The sequence below is a fragment of the Capra hircus genome, chromosome 15 (assembly GCF_001704415.2).
Source record: "Capra hircus breed San Clemente chromosome 15, ASM170441v1, whole genome shotgun sequence".
NCBI lineage: Eukaryota > Metazoa > Chordata > Mammalia > Artiodactyla > Bovidae > Capra > Capra hircus.
In genome coordinates, this window is record NC_030822.1 from 66,794,754 (window position 1) to 66,814,183 (window position 19,430).

The 19,430-nt window shown below is 47.6% G+C and overlaps 1 protein-coding gene across 4 annotated transcripts in view; it reads left to right on the forward strand.

Annotated features, from left to right (window-relative positions):
- Positions 1-19,430, forward strand: part of AMOTL1 (angiomotin like 1) — a 202,163-nt gene that overhangs the window by 173,156 nt on the left and 9,577 nt on the right. For all 4 annotated transcript variants that reach the window (XM_018059853.1, XM_018059852.1, XM_018059854.1 and 1 more), the window contains 4 exons: positions 651-800; positions 6,562-6,752; positions 12,042-12,167; positions 13,245-13,471. In XM_018059853.1, the coding sequence (XP_017915342.1) occupies positions 651-800; positions 6,562-6,752; positions 12,042-12,167; positions 13,245-13,471 (694 nt within the window). The remainder of the gene's footprint in view (positions 1-650; positions 801-6,561; positions 6,753-12,041; positions 12,168-13,244; positions 13,472-19,430) is intronic.

The window sequence follows — 19,430 nt, forward strand, 5'->3', positions numbered from 1 at the left end:
CTCTGAAATCTTTAGGAGAAAGTTACTTCCAAATATCTATAATAAGAAATGTTTATACTTATTCACACATACACAAATTGATACACATGCATATGTACATACAGACACACTCTCTCTGTTACAATAGTAATTGATACTATAGAAAATTTGAAAAATACAGAAGAGAGTAAAGAAGATGAGAAATTATCATTCTGCTATACAGGTAAACACAATGCTTTTGTTTCCTTTCAGTCTTTTTTCATACATTGATGATAGACATATTTGTGATGATGTTGTATATAACTTTTGACTCTAGATTTTTCAGTTAACATTATAGAATAATCATTTCCTCATGACAATTAAAAATTCTTTATTAACCTCATTTCCAATGCCCATACATGCTGTAATTACTAAGCAATAACCAGAGTATATAAATGACTGAAAGCAGGTGCCCTCTTAGGGTCTTCAGTTCAGAGCATCCCAGCCGTTTTAGGTGTAACTGCTGGCCTTGGCCTAAATCTTTTCTGTTTCAGCACGGCTAAGGTATAGGAGTGGGGAAAGGACAGCATCTCCAGGTACTTTGACCTTTTCTTCCCCCCACCCCGCCCTCACCTCCACCCCAGCTTCGAGAGTCACTGTCTAAATCCCGTGTTCCTTTTTACTCTGCTCAGCTCCGAGAGAAGCAGGCATATGTGGAGAAAGTCGAGAAGCTGCAGCAGGCCCTGACCCAGCTGCAGTCAGCATGTGAGAAGCGCGAGCAGATGGAGCGGAGGCTTCGCACCTGGCTGGAGAGGGAGCTGGACGCCCTGAGGACCCAGCAGGTGAGGGGGCGGGGCGGGGCGGGGGGCGCATGCGTGGAGCGGGGGCCGCGTGCGTGGAGCGGGGGCGCATGCGTGGAGCAGGGTGCCTGCTGCCAGTGGGCTGCGCTCTGCGCTGAGAGGTCAGGAGTAGTGAGAGCGTCTGTGCTCTGTGGTCCAGCCATTGGAGCAGTCAGTCCACTCCCTTGGAAGAACAGAGGTCCTTACAGAAAGAAGTAGGTGACCCCTGGGGGCTGAGCATGGAGTAATGCAAGTATAGACTTCACAGAAGATGACTTTGAGTAGGACTCGGAGAGGAGAGCTTGTTGGCCATTCGGCAGGAAGCATCAGAGATAGAGGAGTTCAGTGCATAGAGGAGAGGTGTGAGACACGCGGTGAGTCCAAGACAGTTTGGGGAGTGTGTCCAAGGAGCTGGCTGGTCAGGAGGCAACTGCCAGTTTGTGGAGGGCATTTGCTCAGGTTGGGAAAGTGGATCCCCACCCCTGCCCCCACCCCCGTAGGATCGAGGGAGGAGCCCTCCAGTGGTGTCAGAGGAGGGGCTGGAGGGACAGGTGTCAAAGTCAGGAAGGCCAGCCTGAATGGCTCTTAATGTCTTCAAGGGGGTAGATATGGTGGGAGTCGGGGTGGGGCAGGTACCTAGAATGGAGGTGAAATAAGGAGGACATGACCATCAGTGAGTTTTCAGAGGTAAAGGACAAAAGAAGTCAGGACTATCCCGAAAAGCTAGTATTGGCCATAGGCGCTTAGTCTGCCACTCCCTGTTTCTCCTGGTAACAGCTGTTCCTGTAATGCAGCTATGAAGAAGCTCAGATGAAAACACCCCAGCCCAGGGTCCATGTGGGCCTCGACAAGGGCAGACATCCGCCAGCTGGGTCAGACCCCTTTACAGGCTGGTCAGGGGCTCCCAGCATATCATCGGCCAGTGCTGTGGGCCCAGTCCTCTGTGCAGCTGGTGAAGGGTGTGCTGTAAGTTTGGAACCAGGGAAACACAAGACAAGGCTCCATGGAATTGTCTAGTGGACAGCGCATAGTGGTTATGGTTGAAACACTTGAAAACGCTTGAAAGCATAGGCTCAGGCCAGTTCAGCCCTTTCTGTGGCAGCGCACACAGCTCCCTCTGCACGTGTACTTGGCTGGAGATGGAGGTGTTGGCGAGATTGCCCGGAAAATTCAGGAGCCCACCCAGGCCCCCGCCAACTTGGCTTCTTAGGAAGAAGTGAGTCTGTCTCCGATCTATCTAACCTGTGCCACATTCCTCAGCATTTCAGGTCCACCCTTCGGCTGTCTCTGTTGCTCGGTTATTGAGATCTTAAGCTTCCCAACTGAAGGGTAGGCTCTCTGGTGCCAGCCTCTCTGGTACTGTGCTGGCAGCTGGTGGGTATTTACGAGTTTCTGGCTGACAGAATAGGCACATCTCAGTATGTAGAGCAAAAAAGAATGTTCCTTTCCAGTTAATGTGCCACCCACACCCTACAGTTAAATTACTTACCCCTGGATCTTCTGAGTGCCATGAAACCAGACTCTTCATTTCAGCTCCTCTGTGTATTCTCAACCATCTCTCCCCCACTGATTACTCTCTGGATTTTTGTCAGTGGTATTGCTGTTGTAGACTACTCTAGTGAGCTGCCTTTTTACATGTCTTCTTGCTAAAGAATGTGAGAGTTTCCCAAGAGGATATATCTAAAAGTGGAATTTCTGGATAGCGAATGCATATGCTAAACATCGCTAGATATTGCCAAATCGCTCTACAAAGTAAATGTACCAATTTCTTATCTGAAATGTATAAGAATATCTTCCTGTACATTATCCACAACATTTAGTTTTGTACGATGTCTCTTTCTTAAAAAAAAAAAAAGAGGAAAGAAAGAAGCCAGACTCAACTCCATTATCCTTGTTATATATCCAGAAGAAATGTGAAGTTAACATTATTTGGAAAATACCTCTATTGCCACAGAGGCCTGTTCCCATATGCACACTTAGACCCTTGCACGCTCACATCCATTTTTCCCTTAGACCAGCAAACACAACGTTCCTGGTGTACATAAAGTCAGCTGCTAGGGGAGGTAGTTAGGCTACGTGGGGAGGACAGAGGAATTCCTGGGTGGTACTAGTGGTAAAGGACCCACCTGCTAATGCAGGAGATGTTAGAGATGCAGGTTCCATCCCTGGGCTGGGAAGATCCCCTGGAGGAGGGCATGGCAACCCACTCCAGTATTCTTGCCTGGAGAATCCCAAAGACAGAGGAGCCTGGCGGGTCCAGTGGGTTGCAAAGAGTCGGACGTGACTGAAGCGACTTAGCTTTGCATGCACGCACTGGGAAGACGGATGTTTCAGAATTGGGACTCATGTGGCTTATAGTTTGGACTTGTCTTTGGAGGGAATAGCAGACCCCAGCTGTGTGTGGCTGACATGAGACCAGAGAAAGGGGAAACATCTTCAAACACAACTGCCCAGCATTTCTTTACATTAATATTACAGGGTTTTTTTGTTGTTTTTTAATCAGAGTGTTAATCTGTCTCCTCTGTTATGAAAGGCACTTGAGGGTTTCCCTACTTTTCCCTACTCATTAAAAAGATAATTTTTTTTTCCTTTCATGCTTCATTTTCTCATTTTACCAGTGAGCATACTCCCTAGTGGCTCAGACAGTAAAGAATCTGCCCGCAATGCAGGAGACCCAGGTTCAATCCCTGGATCAGGAAGATCCCCTGGAGAAGGGAATGGCAACCCATTCCAGTATTCTTGCCTGGAGAAGCCCATGGACAGAGAAGCCTGGCAGGCTACCGTCCATGGGGTCACAAAGAGTTGGACACGACTTATCAACTAACGCTTCACATACGTTATTCTATAACCAGAAAAGGCAAAAATGTTGTCTCAAAGAAACCCACCAGAACACCTTGGGGTTTTAATAGTTCCATGTGGCAGATACTGTATAGATTGGTCTAATTCCTGCCTGTAGTCTGTGAATAAGTGTGGCGATCACAGTTCTGTTGACCCTCAGCAGGGATGACCAGCATCCACTCTGGAGTGCGGGGTCACCCAAGGAACTCATACTCTGACCCGCTTCCTCCTCATTCACTGTGAGGAGCTCACGCATCTGCCCGCCTGGGATATGGGCAGCCCACACTGCACCCTGCTCCTTCACTCTAGTGCTATCCAAGTATTTATCTGACCCTATCAGAAGGCATACTGAGGTTACACAAAAGGAATAAAGCTCCCGGTCATCTCTCTCTTCAACAAAGCAGTAAGGTCACATTGCCCACCCTCCCCATAGAAAGTCATTCTGAAAGGACCATTGAGAGAACAGCTTAGAGCACTTTTGAATCAACTGCCTCGCAAAAGGGCTCTGCCTTTAGACACACATCAAGACACTGCTGACTCTCTCCACCCAGCCCTCTAACAACACGAGCCCCAGATGAGCTCCATTATCCCTGCAAGGTGCCCTGGAACCTTCCAGAAGGATGGTTAGACTGGAGGTGAGCAGAGTGGCATGGAATCATAATTCAGTTCAGAACATGGACTGTGAGGTTAGGCTGACCAGGGTTGAATCCTGCCTTCTCCTATTGAAAGAGTCATCTTTCTGAGCCTTCACTTCCTTGTCTCTAAAATGGGGCACATAAATTATACTTACCATATACTTGTAATTACAAATAAGAGAATCTGCACAAAATCCTTACAGTGGTTGACACGTAGCAACTGATGAAGAATAACTATCATTGCTGTTTTTTCTCATCATTACTTTCAGAGTCGTTTGATCAAATTACTCCAACTTTTCCAATGCCACTGAAATAAAAAGTGACAAATGTGGCTGGACTGAGAAGAGGGAAGAGGAAGATAGGTCAAGACGCTAGGACCAGCAGGAAATAGCAGTTCTCCACGAACAGATTCTTTTTTTAGAAGTCACCTCCCTCTACTTTGGGAGGTGAAGTGTAGTACTCAAGCATTATTAGAAGTTGGGAGAAAGTGAAATAGAGTAACAGTAAAAAGGGAAGGGAAATTAAAATTTTTAGAACTCACAGTCTTCTCTTTCCTGCAACAGAGCTCAGGTGGTCTTAGGAGGTAGAAGAGAAGGGGAAATACTCTTTTTAAAAAATATATACTGACTTATTTTTGCTTTGGTTACACTGGATCTTCATTGCAGTGCAGACTTTCTCTAGTTGCAATGAGTGAGGGCCACTCTTGGTTGCGGTGCATGGGTTTCTCACTGGGATGGCTTCTCTTGTTGCGGAGCACAGGCTCTAGGCACGTGGTCTTCAGTAGCTGCAGCACGTGGGGTCAGTAGCTGTGGCTCTCAGGCTCTAGAGCACAGACTCAATCATTTTGGTACACTGGATTAGTTCCACGCCATGTGGAATCTCCCAGGACCAGGGATTGAACCCTTGTCCCCTGCATTGGCAGGCAGATTCCTATCCACTGCACCACCAGGGAAGTCTAGGGGAAATATCCTTGAAGAGCAAAATGAGGTCAAGGACAGCTGAGAGACCATTTTAAGGTCAAGGCGCTAATTAGGGCATTTCTCCCAGGTGAACACATTGGGGGCAAAGATTTTCTCTGCACTGTTCTTTGTGGTACCCCTGTACAGAGTGCATGCTTAGTAAATACTTGGTGACTAGCTGAACAGGCAGCAGAAGTTGGCCTGCCTGACTCTTCGTATGTTTTTCTGGCCAACATACTTACCCATTAGATTGTGCTATCTCTGAACACTTGAGTTGCATGTATTTGCTCAAATAGCTCTTAACCCGAGAAGGTCACCAGCCTCAGATGCAACACGGGATTTAGACAGAAACTGAGAGGTGGCTTTCTTGTGGACCCAGATGGAGAGAAGGGGCTGGGAAATGAGCTTGACTTGCATCAGAGGTTTTCTGGTAGCACTTTGTTTAGCCCCTTAAATTGTATTAAGTGCTTTCACAGTTGTCCTGTTTGATTACTCGGCTTCCACGTGGGGTAGGTGTTAATTTCTGTTTCCCAGATGACAGCGGTGAGGTTGGGCAGCATGCCCTCAAGGCAGGGGTCTCCAGCCACTGGGATCTAATGCCTGATAATCTGAGGTGGAGCTGATGTAATAATAATAGAAATAAAGTGCACAGTAAATTAATGTGCTTGAATCATCCCAAAATCATCTTCCCCCTGCCCCACCCCCAGTCTGTGGATGTCTTCCAGGAAACCAGTCCCCTGCCAAAAAGGTTGAGGTCTGCTGCCTTAGGGCACCTCACTCCCACTTCCTGTGCCTCCCTTCTGACTCCCAGCCTCAGGGAAAGCAAACAGCTGAATCACTTCCTTGAACTCTGGAGAAAATGCCCTAGACCCAGAGGCCCAGTCTTCTTTCTTGTTCTTACTCTTGGGATAAATCAACTGGGAGACATTGGACAAAGGCACTTCCTGACAGGTGAAGCTGAATGTAGCCAGACAGACTTCTGGTTTAAATCCTGAACCTGCTTAAGAGTAGCCTTAGAGACACAGAACAGTGCATTCAAGCTTCCTCGACAGCTTAGTTTTCCCGTCTGCAGAATTGGGATCACATTGTGCGTTTGGTAGAGTTCCAGGAGAATTAAATGAGCTAGAGGAACCGGACATAGGGGTTGACAGTGTGGGGATCCACCCGTTAGGGTCACCAGTGCTGGAGAGGAGGCAAGGGCATGCGGATGCGTGTGAAACGCGCAGCAGGACCTGCATGAACCGCGCGCTCTCCCCGGGGGAGCTCTGCCCACGCGCGATCTCCTTTGCAGCCAGGTTTAGCATCAAGGTGTTATTTCTTCCGCTTCTCCAGAAACACGGCAACGGCCAGCCAGCCAGCCTGCCGGAGTACAACGCTCCCGCGCTCATGGAACTCGTGAGGGAGAAGGAGGAGCGCATCCTGGCGCTGGAGGCTGACATGACTAAGTGGGAGCAGAAGTACGTGGAGGAGAGCGCCATTCGCCACTTCGCCATGAGCGCCGCGGCCACCGCCGCCGCAGAGAGGTGAGGCCCGGCACCGCGCGGCTCGGAAAACACAGTGGAAAGAAGCGCGGGGTGTCCGGAGTGGTTCACGGGTGCATCCCAGGGAGTGAGAGCGGTTAAAAGTAATTTCAACGTGGCTGTAGTGCTAGTTGGAGAGCAAGCTGTGGTGTAAGATTTCTGGAGAATGATTTCGGTAATCTCTCCGTCTTCTTTGGAGGACTCATTGGAAAAGACCCTGATGCTGGGAAAGATTGAGGGCAGGAGGAGGAGGGGGCGACAGAGGATGAGATGGTTGGATGGCATCATTGACTCAGTGGACATGAGTTTGAGTCAACTCTGGGAGTTGGTGATGGACGGGGAAGCGTGCCTGCTGTGGACAAATGGGGTCACAAAGAGTTGGATAGGATCTAGCGACTGAGCAACACCACCTCTGCTTTGGTTCCACAATTCTGGTTCTCAACATTTCTTTTAAGGAAATCATATAAGTACCTGAAGACTTATGTCCAAGGACGTTCATCTCAGTGTGGTTGAAAACATCAATACATTTAAAACAGAGTAGAGCCCAACAAGTAGGAGTCAGTCAATACTTTAAAGTCCATCTGTTCAGCAAAGTACTATGTGGTCTTTCAGAATGATGCTGGAAAAGTATACTTCTTTTTAACAGTGGGTATGTTTCATGGGCCAGACAAGAACATGCAATCCTCATAACAGCCCTGAGAGTGAGGACTATTATTATCCTCATTTTGCAGGTGAAGAATTGGGGTTTAGAGAGACACAGTGGTAGTAATTGGTGGTACCACCCACCAAATTGAAATTTGCCCGGCTTAAAGCCTGATTTCACTTGGTTTGAAATGGTTTTCTGCGACTATCAGTTACTACCTCTCTTGCTTTATTTATTTCCTTTGTTGTGGGTGCACAGCCTTATTCTTTCTTTAAAAATTAGCTCAAAATGCTTGATAATTCACATGATAATTCTGTTAGGTTCTACCCTTGTCTGAATGAACAGGTCGTTTTCCTCAACTGCTGGACCTAGCCTGCATTCACTTCTGCTGCACCGACCTGCAAGGCTGTGTGTTCTGCTAGTCCAGATTCTCACCACCCTCCTTTTTGCCCATAAGTTGTGGGCATTGAATTCAGAGTTGTTTGGAATTTACCAAAATTTTGAGTCAGCATATTTGGCAGAGAGCCTCAGATAAAACTGAGCATCAATAAACCTGGACTAAATAAGGGTTGTTGTACCTTTGGGGATGGTAGGGTATGAACCAGGCAGGAGAAGAGAATGCTGTCGTTTAGTCAGCCCTCCACTTCTTGGGCTCTGTGATTTCTTCTTGAATGAGGTAGAGAAGGTCCCTTGTGGTTCGGGGCAGTTACTTTATAAGTTGAGCGTGGGCTGGCATGTTCATTACCCAGGTGGAGAATTGCTAGCTGAATGCCCAGATGGCACCTCCAGGAACTTAGACCAGTGCTACCCACGTGGGCACAGATGCCTTCTTCTGGGTGCTCAACACACTTGCACCTGCAGACCCAAGTGGAATATGACTATTTGGGGATCCTTTATTAGTGCTCAAGTGTTGATTCTGTATGTCTGTGCTGTGAGGGAAAACAGCCCACAGTGTCCCCTCTTAGTGTGTGTTTGGGAGTGGAAATGTGTCAATCTCTTGGTGAGTTGCAACTCCAGCTGTGGAGGAAGTTGCAGCCTCAGGCCAGCCCTTGAAATGTATGGGTGACATTGGTGAAGCCCTTGGAAACACTTGATTTTTTACATAACTGAAATGTTTTTATCTTCAGCTCTTTGTTTTCTGAGCTAATAACTAAATCACCTCTGGATCCCGATGCAGAGAACAGCCCATCATAAAGTTGCATGGAAGGATGTGGCCTTGTTTGCCAGCTTAGTCTGACACCTGCCTGTCAGTGGTTGCCCTGGGAATTGTCTTTCTGCATGACTTTCGATGGAAAGAACACCGAGTAGGCAGGCAGGACGTCCACTTTCAGCCCTTCTGTTTCACCAGCATGCATTTTCACTGCGCTGACCTGCAAGGCTGTGCGTTCTGCCAGTCAGGGCTCTCACTGCCTGCTTTTTGCCCACTATAGGTGTGTGACGCACAAGGCCTTTCTGAGTGTCACTTACTTTACAGAAATTACCTAATTTCTGAAATGGAAATTATAGTTCTTGACTGGTGATGTGCAAGGAAACAGACTGTATTCCCCTGGCTGAGAACACAGAAACCCCAATAGCGCTACCTTGGAAGCATGACCCAAGGCTGTTATGGGTCCTTGCTGTCTCAACTCCTGATTTATCGGATTAGATGCATGCTTGGGATCCCCAGGAGGGCTTCCTTGATGGCTCAGTGGTAAAGAGTCCACCTGTCAATGCAAGAAACTCAGGTTTGATCCCTAGATCGGGAAGATACCCTGGAGAAAGAAATGGCGACTCACTCCAGTATTCCTGCCTGGGAAATCCTGTGGACAGAGGAGCCTGGTGGGCTATAGTCCATGGTGTCGTGAAAGAGTTGGACAGGACTTCGTAACTAAACAACCAAAAAAAAAAAAAAAGAAGAGGGGTTCCGGAGACAAATGGGACTGGAATGTAAAGTCAGAAGTAGGGGATGGAACGGGTCTGAGGCATGAGACTGCTCAGTGGGCACAGGATGGGGGTGGCAGAGTGTTGTGAGTCGAACCAGCCAGAGCCCACACGCAGTCAGGCCCATCCCACTATGTTAGGCCCAGCCTTGGCCGTCTGTCGTCCTTCAAGCAGGGGAAAGGCCTCTTGCACTCAGGCAATAATCCTGTGGGATTTACCCAGCCCTGTTGCTCTCCTCCTTAGCTCTTTAAAGTCCCGGATGGATGGATGGATGGATTTGTAGGTGGATGGGGGATGCTTTGCACCATCCCTCCCTTCCCCTTTCTTTACTTTCACATGTCATTACTGAGCATCTAACAATTCCGTGGGAAACTTCCCTCCCTTCTACTGACCACTGCTTCCCCCAGTCTTGCGAAAAGTCAGTTCAGAGGAGGTCACATTTGTAACTCCTATCTTACTGTTCTTTTCAAAGAAAACCTCTGTAGTTTAGCATGGCTTTGCTGTTAACAAAAAGGGAGAAAGGGAAAATGAATTTTTGAGAAAGGTCAAAATTCTGAGCTCTTATTGCTGAGATGCTAAATGGCTACGTAAGAACTGGTACAAATGACTATTCCCAGCCATTAGCTTAGTGACTTTGCAGCGACTGCTGCATACTTCATGTTTATAGGCAGTGTGATATTTGTGTACCAACTGCTTTTGCCATCTGGATGGATTTTTGGCACCAGTGATCAGAAGTTTGAGAGGCTAGGCTGTTTTGTGGGGTGGGGAAGTTTTGAAACTTTTTAAACATTTCAAAGCAATGTAATATTTTGTTGAGAGTTGTGCGTGTATACCTTCTAAGTTGTTTTCATCTAATTGTACTTCCTGTCCTTGATAGTGTAAATATGAATTTTTAAATATGTCTCCAGTAAATTCTCTAAAAATAAATCAGTTGCAAATGTTTCTGGCTCTAATTCCCTGTATTGATGAGTTTTGAGCACCGTGGAGTGAATTTGTAATTGTGTCAGTATGTGTAAAGCACTCTGCTGGCTCCCTGTCTTGTTAGGCATTCTGACTTGTTTTAGTCAGTCTGCACTTGGCCACATTCTCACGTGTGCCCTCTTTGTCGGTTTATCTTATCATTTGTGTACCTTTGCTGAGGCCTTCTTCATAAAGACACGGGACGCTCAGGAGTGTGAAGTGATGGTTAAGAGCATGGACTTTGGAGTCAGGGATATCTGGATTTGAATCCATGTGCCTTCACTAACTGGGTGCTCTTGCAAACTCACTCATTTGTTCATCTGTAAAATGAGGATAATAATGCTTACTGCCCAAGTTCCTGAGAGAGCTACATGAGATACCTCGGATAATGTGCTTCACCCAGGTCCGGGCATGATGAAACACTCCCTCATGGACACATGCAAGAAGGCCCCTCTTTTTGCTACTTTTAAGTGTTCTAGAAAAGAACTTAAAGATTTTAACACTGTAATGTGAAGTTAAAGGGATGTGAAGCTGGATCACTTCTTACTAAAGATTCACTTCCTAATTTAAGATTATGCCTTTCAGCCTCAGACATGCTTAGATCTCTTAGAATTCTGAGATCCCCAACCCCCAGGCCGAGAACCAGTACCATGGGCTCTTAGGAGCGACCGACTAACACAGCGACTGAAGCTTCTGCATCTGTCTGTCACTCCCCATCGCTCACATCATCACCTGAACCATCCACCCTCTCCCACCCCATCCTACCCCACCCTTGTGGACAAATCGTCTTCCATGAAACCTGTCCCTAGTGCCAAAAAGGTTAAGGACCACTGACTTAGATGACATGGTTATCTTGTCTTTACCAGGCATCATTGAAAGAGAGTGTTGGTTGTATCTGACTCTTTATGACCCCATGGACCATGCCTGCCAGGTTCCTCTGTCCGTGGGATTCTCCAGGCAAGAATACTGGAGTGGGTTTCCATGCCCTCCTCCAGGGGATCTTCCTGACCCAGGGATCGAACCCGGGTCTCATGCATTGCAGGCAGATTCTTTACCGTGTGAGGCACCAGGGAAGCCCTGTTAGGAGTAACTATATTGACAGAAGCAGAGACAGGAGAGCAGTCCTCTTTGAGCGGCTGTTTCCAGCCAGGCACCTGCTGCCAGCTGCACTGCTTTGCAGTCTCCCTCTGTCTGTCCCTCCCCGACTCCACCCCCTCGACTGGCATTTGCCAGGACACAGGGTGTGTCTTCTTCACGTTTGTGTCCTGCTGCCCAGCACGGTTGTCACACTGAACGGACCTGAATCCTAGGCAGGAGCTCACAGGAGAAGCGAGCTGGACGTAAGCGGGGAGAGGACTCCAGCCAGGGCCTTGCTGTCCAGGAGGACCAGGCTCCATCTCAGGGATTTCCTGAGTCCCCATTTACTGTAAACACTGAGATAGCTCCTAAATGGGGGAGAAATAGAATGACACCTGAATTCTGTTTGAGAAAGTAAGAAAGGAGAAGTGTGAAAGAGCACAAGCATGGACATACTAACTGACATGATACTATCCAGTGTCCACATGCTAGGAGACACTTGCCCTTACACCTGTAAGTATACAGTGTCTGTATTCAACACACACCACATCGCTTGTGATTCAGGATCATTGGTAGAAAGGGCAGGGAATTTGGAATTTTGCATTTTATGTTCCTTAGATACTAGCTTCGTTCTAGCGGTTCAGGGAGAGAACTGACTGACATCAGTCTGTGTGTGTGTCCTGTGTTGCCAGGGACACCACGATCGTCAACCACTCAAGGAATGGCAGCTATGGCGAGAGCTCACTGGAGGCCCACATCTGGCAGGAGGAGGAGGAGGTGGTGCAGGCCACCAGGAGGTGTCAGGACATGGAGTACACGTAAGGGACGGCCGTGCCCAGCCCCCGGGCCCCACGCCTGCCACCCGTCACGAGCCCGGCGGGGCCACCAGCCCACTGTGTGCACTCATCTCCAGCCCTTTCCCGTCTAGACAGCCCTTCAGCTTGAGCCCTCTCAGTCCGCATTCCAGGGAAAGAGTCCTGTTAACAAGGGGCCTGGAGCCCGAGGTCTCTGGGAACTAATTTCATGTCAGATGCAGATATTTAGATGGAGGCTAATAACAAGAATTTAGAAGCCCATGTGTTTTCTGGGTGTCTGTCTCAACAGCCTACTCGACATTATCAGCTGGACAGAGGGAACCATCATATGCCAGAGTCTCAGAGTTTTTGAGTCAGTATTTATATATTCCAGCCAGTAATAAAGAATATATGTAGCTAATATGTTTTTCTCCTGAAGTAAACAAGAAGTCCTCCAGCAGGCTTTGTGACATCGCAGAGCTAGCCTGCCACCCACCCCCAGCCCTCTCCGTCAAGCCCTGGGAAGCTGAGCTTCTCATTCTGTGAAAATAGAACTGCGTGCCTGAGTCGTTGATAAGCTCAGCAAGTTACTACTTAGGTTGTGAAAAAGAACTCGCGTGTCTCCTAATTCTCATCTTTTACCTTCAGGGAGGAAAACATCATCTTCTTACAGAAAACTTGTCCATTTCCTGCCCACCCCACCCCCCCCACCTCGCTCAGAAAATAGGCAAATTGACTCTCGTGAGCAGCCTACCCTGTGTGAGGCTTGAGTTTGTGTGTGTTTCCCCATAGTTCCTCGCGCCCTTCCCACTGCCAGGCTTCTAGACACACTTCAGTCAAGAGGTCCCTGCCAGGTGGCCACAGGCACTCAAACTGTGTGTCCTCAGGGTCCCAGAGCCTCGTAAGGGGCCAGAGAAGGTGCCCCCTTTTCAGGTACTATAAAAGATCAGTCTTCTACAATGGAGATTGTAACTGAAGACTCAGGCGGCAATTAACTCTGTCCTTGGAATTATAGTTAAAATCTGTGGGGTCCTGAGAGAAATATAAATATCCCTGTCGTTCCATGGATTTTGATCATGACTGTTTTGTTTTCTTACACAGTATTAAAAATCTCCATGCCAAAATCATAGAGAAGGACGCCATGATTAAGGTCCTTCAACAGCGATCCCGTAAAGATGCCGGGAAGACGGACTCCTCCAGCCTGAGACCCGCCCGCTCTGTGCCATCCATTGCAGCAGCCACCGGGACTCACTCCCGCCAGACCTCGCTCACTAGCAGCCAGTTGGCTGAGGAGAAAAAGGAGGAGAAGACCTGGAAGGGGAGCATAGGTGAGCCCCACGCCCTCAACAAGCCCCGCCCCTCCCCAAGCAAGCCCTGCCCCTCTGCAGAGAGACCCACCCCCTCAACAAGCCCCGCCCCTCCCAAGCAAGCTCTGCCTCTCTGCAGGTGCACCCCGCCCCTCCCCAAGCAAGCCCTGCCCCTCTGCAGGTGAGCCCCACCCCCTCAGGCAAGGTTCCTCCCTCCGTAAGTGAGCCCCACTCACCCCCAGGCAAGCCCCACCCCTGCATAGGTGAGCCCCTCCACTCCTCATGTGAGCCTCTGAAGAGCAGGAGTCACATAAACACTGAGGCACCTCAGTTGGCCAGTGGAGTTCAGACCCCCTTGTGAAAATAGGAATTTTGAGTATCTCCAAGTCCCAGTTTACTCACATGTGAAGTTCGGTTCCCTCGCTCAGTTGTGTGCAGCTCGTTGTGACCCCGTGGACAGCAGCACACCAGGCTTCCCCGTCTTTCACAATCTCCCAGAACTTGGCTCAAACTCATTTCCGTCAGCTCGGTGATACCATCCAGCCATCTCATTTTCTGTAGTCCCCGTCTCCTCTTGCTGTCAATCTTTCCCAGCATCAGAGCCTTTTCTAATGAAAAGACCTTCCCATCAGGTGGCCAAAGTATTGGGGCTTCAGCTTAAGCATCAGTCCTTCCAGTGAGTATTCAGAAGTGATTTCCTTTAGGATTGACTGCTCTGATGTCCTTGCTGACCAAGGGACTTTCAAGAGTCATCTCCAGCACCACAGTTCAAAAGCATCAGTTCTTCAGCACTCAGCTTTCTTTATGGTCCAATTCTCACATCCATACATGCGTGGATGATTGGAAAAACCATAGCTTTGACTATATGGACGTTTGTCGGCAAAGTAATATGACTGCTTTGTAATATGCTGTCTAGTCTTGTCATAGCTTTTCTTCCAAGGAGCAAGCAACTTAATTTCATGGCTGCAGTCACCATCTGCAGTGATTTTGAAGCCCAAGAAAATAAAGTCTGTCACTGTTGCCATTGTTTCCCCATCTATTTGCCATGAAGTGATGGGACCAGATGCCATGATCTTAGTTTTCTGAATGTTGAGCTTTAAACCAACTTTTCACTCCCCTCTTTCACTTTCATCAAGAGGCTCTTCAGTTCTTCTTCACTTTCTGCCGTCAGGGTGGTGTCATCTGCATATCTGAGGTTATTGATATTTTTCTCGGCAGTTTTGCTTCCAGCTTGTGCTTCATCCAGCCCGGCTTTTCTCATGATGTACTCTGCATGTAAGTTAAATAAGCAAGGTGACAGTATACAGCCTTGACGTACTGCTTTCCCAATTTGGAACCAGTCCATTGTTCCATGTCTGGTTCTAACTGTTGCTTCTTGATCTGCATACAGATTTCTCAGGAGGCAGGTCAGGTGGTTTGGTATTCCCATCTCTTGATGAATTTTCCACAGTTTGTTGTAATCCAAACAGTCAAAAGGCTTTAGTCTTTGACTAAAGTAGTCAATGAAACATAAGTAGATGTTTTTCTGGAATTCTCTTGCATTTTTGAGGATCCAAAGGATATTGGCAATTTGATCTCTGGTTCCTCTGCCTTGTCTAAGTCCAACTTGAACATCTGGAAGTTCTCGGTTCGTGTACTATTAAAACCTAGCTTTGAGAATTTTGAGCATTGCTTTGCTAGCATGTGGGATGAGTGCGATTATGTGGTAGTTTGAACATTCTTTGGCCTTGCCTTTTTTGGGATTGGAATGAAAACTGACCTTCAGTTCTGTAGCCACTGCTGAGTTTTCCATATTTGCTGGCTCGCAGCACTTTCACAGCAGCATCTTTTAGGATTTGAAATAGCTCACCTGAAATTCCATCACCTGCACCAGCTTTATTTATCTTTGATGCTTCCTAAGGCCCACTTGACTTCGCACTCTAAGATGTCTGGCTCTAGGTGAGTGGTCACACCATCGTGGTTATCTGGGTCATTAAGATCTTTTTTGTATATTAGTTCTGTGTATTCTTGCCACCTCTTCTTAATATCTTCTGTTTCTGTTAAGTCCATACTGTTTCTGTAATTTATTGTGCCCATCTTTGCATGAAATGTTCCCTTACCATTTCTAATTTTCTTGGAGAGATCTCTAGTCTTTCCCATTCTATTGTTTTCCTCTATTTCTATGCATTGATCACTGAGGAAGGCTTTCTTATCTCTCCTTGCTATTCTTTGGAACTCTGCATTCAAATGGGTATGTCTTTCCTTTTCTCGTTTGCCTTTAGCTTCTCTTCTTTTCTCAGCTATTTGTAAGGCCTCCTCAGACAACCATTTTGCCTTTTTGCATTTCTCCTTCTTGGAGATAGTTTTGATCACCACCTCCTACACAGTGTTACAAACCTCTGTCAGTAGTTCTTAAGGCACTCTTTTCTATCAGATCGTATCCCTTGAGTATTTCTCACTTCCACTGTATAATCGTAATGGATTTGATTTAGGTCATACCTGAATGGTTTAGTGGTTTTCCCTACTTTCTTCAATTTAAGTCTGAATTTGGCAATAAGGAGTTCATGATCTGAGCCACAGTCAGCTCCTGGTCTTGTTTTTGCTGACTGTATATAGCTTCTCCATCTTTGTCTGCAAAGAATATAATCAGTCTGATTTTGGTGTTGACCATCTGGTGATGGCCATGTGTAGAGTCACCTCTTGTGTTGTTGGAACAGGGTGTTTGCTATGAGCAGTACATTGTCCTGACAAAACTGTTAGCCTTTGCCCTGCTTCATTTGGTACTCCAAGACCAAAGTTGCGTGTTACTCCAGGTATCTGTTGACTTCCTACTTTTGCATTCCAGTCCCCTATGATGAAAAAGACTTTTATTTTTGGTTTTAGTTCTAGTTCTTGTAGGTCCTCATAGATCCATTCAACTTTAGCTTCTTTGGCATTTGTGGTTGGGACATAGACTTGGGTCACTGTGATATTGAATGGCTTGCCTCAGAAATGAACAAAAAAAATCTCATTTTTGACATTGCATCCAAGTACTGCATTTTGGACTCTTTTGTTGACTATGAGGGCTACTCCATTTCTACTAAGGGATTTTTTGCCACAGTAGTAGATGTAATGGTCATCTGAATTAAATTTGCCCAATTTGGTCCTTTTTAGTTCACTGATTCCTAAAATGTCAATATTCACTGTTGCTATCTCCTGTTTTACCACTTCCAATTTACCTTGATTCATGAACCTAACATTCCAGGTTTCTAAGCAATATTGCTCTTTACAACATAGGACTTTACTTCCAACACCAGTCATATCCACAAATGGGTATTGTTTCCACTTTGGCTCAACCTCTTCATTCTTTCTGGAGCTATTTCTCCAGTCTTTTCCAGTAGCATATTGGGCACCTACAGACCTGGGGAGTTCATCTTTCAGTGTCATATCTTTTGCTTGTTCATACTGTTCATATGGTTCTTCTCAGGATTCTTCTGAAGTATACTGAAATGGTTTTCCATTCACTCTCCAGTGGACCATGTTTTGTCAGAACTCTCCACCACGACCTGTCAGTCTTGGGTGACCCTACGCAGCATGTCTCATAGTTTCATTGAGTTAGAGAAGGCTGTGATCCTCATGATCGGTTTGGTTAGTTTTCTGTGACTGTGGTTTCCATTCTGTCTGCCCTCTGGTGGATGAAGATAAGAGGTTTGTGGAAGCTTCCTGATGGGAGGGACTGGCTGTGGGGAAATCTGAATCTTGCTCTGATGGGTGGGGCATGGGTCACCAGTTGCCTGCCATGGGAACAGGAGCTCTGGCTGCAGCAGACCTGGGAGGTGTCGGGTGTGAGCCCCACCACAGAACCACCCAGCAGACAACCTACAAGCCGGAGAACAGTTAATACCAATGAAGTTTTTGCACTGTTGCGAAAGTTCTGGGACCCACACCAGATTTCCCAACCTGGGGATCTGGCAAAGGGACTGAGAACCCCCAGGGAATTTGACTTTGAAGGCCAGTGGGATTTGATTGCAGAACTTCCACAGGACTGGGGAACAGACCCTTGGAGGGCACAGACAAAACCTTGTGCACACCAGGACCCAGGAGAAAGGAGCAGTGACCCCACAAGAGACTGAGCCAGAATTGCCTGTGAGTGTCCAGGAGTCTCCAGTGGAGGTGTGGAAAGGATAATGCATCATACTTTGGTGGTGGAAGCAAAGGCCACCCCACCAGAGTCACTGTTAGCCATGAGTTGACTCACATCATAATCATTATCATTATGACTGAAAGCTAAGGTGTCTTACACTATAAAAATTTTTAGTAGGAAGAAGACTTTGAGACTTCAGGCCTCTGAACTTGGTTCTGCCCCAAACCAGTGGTAGGACTACTCCACCTCTGCTTCTGTGTCTAGAAAAGCTGGGTGGTGTCTAGAGGTATCTTCCCTGCTGTACCTCATGGGGTCATTGCAAGGCCAAAATGACATACTGGAGAGAAAGCGCTTTGCAAGCAGTGCTCTCGCATAAGGGGCTGCTGGTGGTATTTTGTTGGGTTGTTCTTGCACAGGCAGAGTTTGGAATTGCATTCTGCAAACACAGTCATAGCCATGAACTGGTATCCTAGGGTGACGGGGACCAGCAGCCCAGCTCACTGAGTCAGAGAGGATGAGACAGCTGCCCAGGTCACAGGCAGCACTCCCGGTCACACGTCTTCCGCTCTTGTCCCTGACTCTGCAGCCCCAGGGGCCTGGCCCTTCTTTGATGCATTTCTCTGGGTCAGAGTGTGTTTTGTTTATCCATGGAGCTGAGAGCCTGTTTTTGTTAGCCCAGGACGGTGGAGGAGCCTGGCTGCTTCATGTCAAAGGGGATAAGAGCTTCCAGGAGGAAGCTGACAGACTTGGGGGAGAATCAAAGGCATCTAGCCATTATCTCTGTTTGAAATCCCCCCATGGGTTACTTCTGTAGCCCCTGCCCTCCAAGGAAATGCGCTTCAAAGAAGAGGCGTGTGGACAGCAGCTGGGATCTTCAAAGCCCCTCCCAAGGACTCTTAGCTCCCCTCCCAATTTAGAGAGCCTCAGCAGCAGTGCTCATGTGGACTTGGGAGGGGACTCAGCATGTGCTCAGCTCCCATAGAAACCTCTCTGGCAGAAGCCTGTCTGTGACATCCAGCCAGGCAGATATTTCCATGGGGGCTGTGCCCATACCCCTAGCATTTGATGTGCCTCAGCCAGGCCTGGGAGCGGAGGACTCAGCTGCAGGAAGAGCTCCTGTGTTCTCCACACTCGTATTCCCCCTCCTTACTGTGATCAACATCCACATGTCACAAGACAGTGGAGCCCTCCCACTGCAGAGGGAGGCACACGTTCAATTCTCACAGACCTCCTGCACAGGCCCCGCAGCGTTCCCACGGTGTCTTGTCTGAGGAGCTCTGGAAGGAGGTGGAGGTGATAACATATCCCTTTCTGATGGCTTGGGCTCTCAGGTGAGATGACCGGCCAGTGGCTTAGTTGCACAGGAGTATCCTCGCTAGACTGTGGCTCTCCATGCAGGGGTAGGGTGATGAGGCGGAAAAGGACAGAAAGTAGACTTAAAGGCAGGCACCTCTGGCTTCAAATGCCATTTCTGCTACTTCTCAACGGTGAGACGCTAATTTCGGCCATTTCCTTTTCTGTAAAACAAAAGATAGCAACAGGACCTACCTCATAGGAAGTGAGATGATGTCTGGGAAGCACCTAGTCAAGGCTTCTTGCTCCTCAAGGTGTGGTCTGTGGGCCAGCACCACCAGCATCGCTTGGGAGCTTATTAGAGAAACAGAAGCTCGAGGTCCCCCGCTGACTTGAATCTTTATCTTAACTATATGCAAGTAATTGATGTGTGTGTGAACATGTTGAGAAGCATCACTGTAGACAGACTGGATTGAGTTGTGTTGCATTATGAATGGGCAACCTGAAATAGCCCTAGCAAGGAGACTGTGAACTTCGTTAAATGAACAGACACTTGATTGTGGTTACTGCATTTTGTGTAGGCTG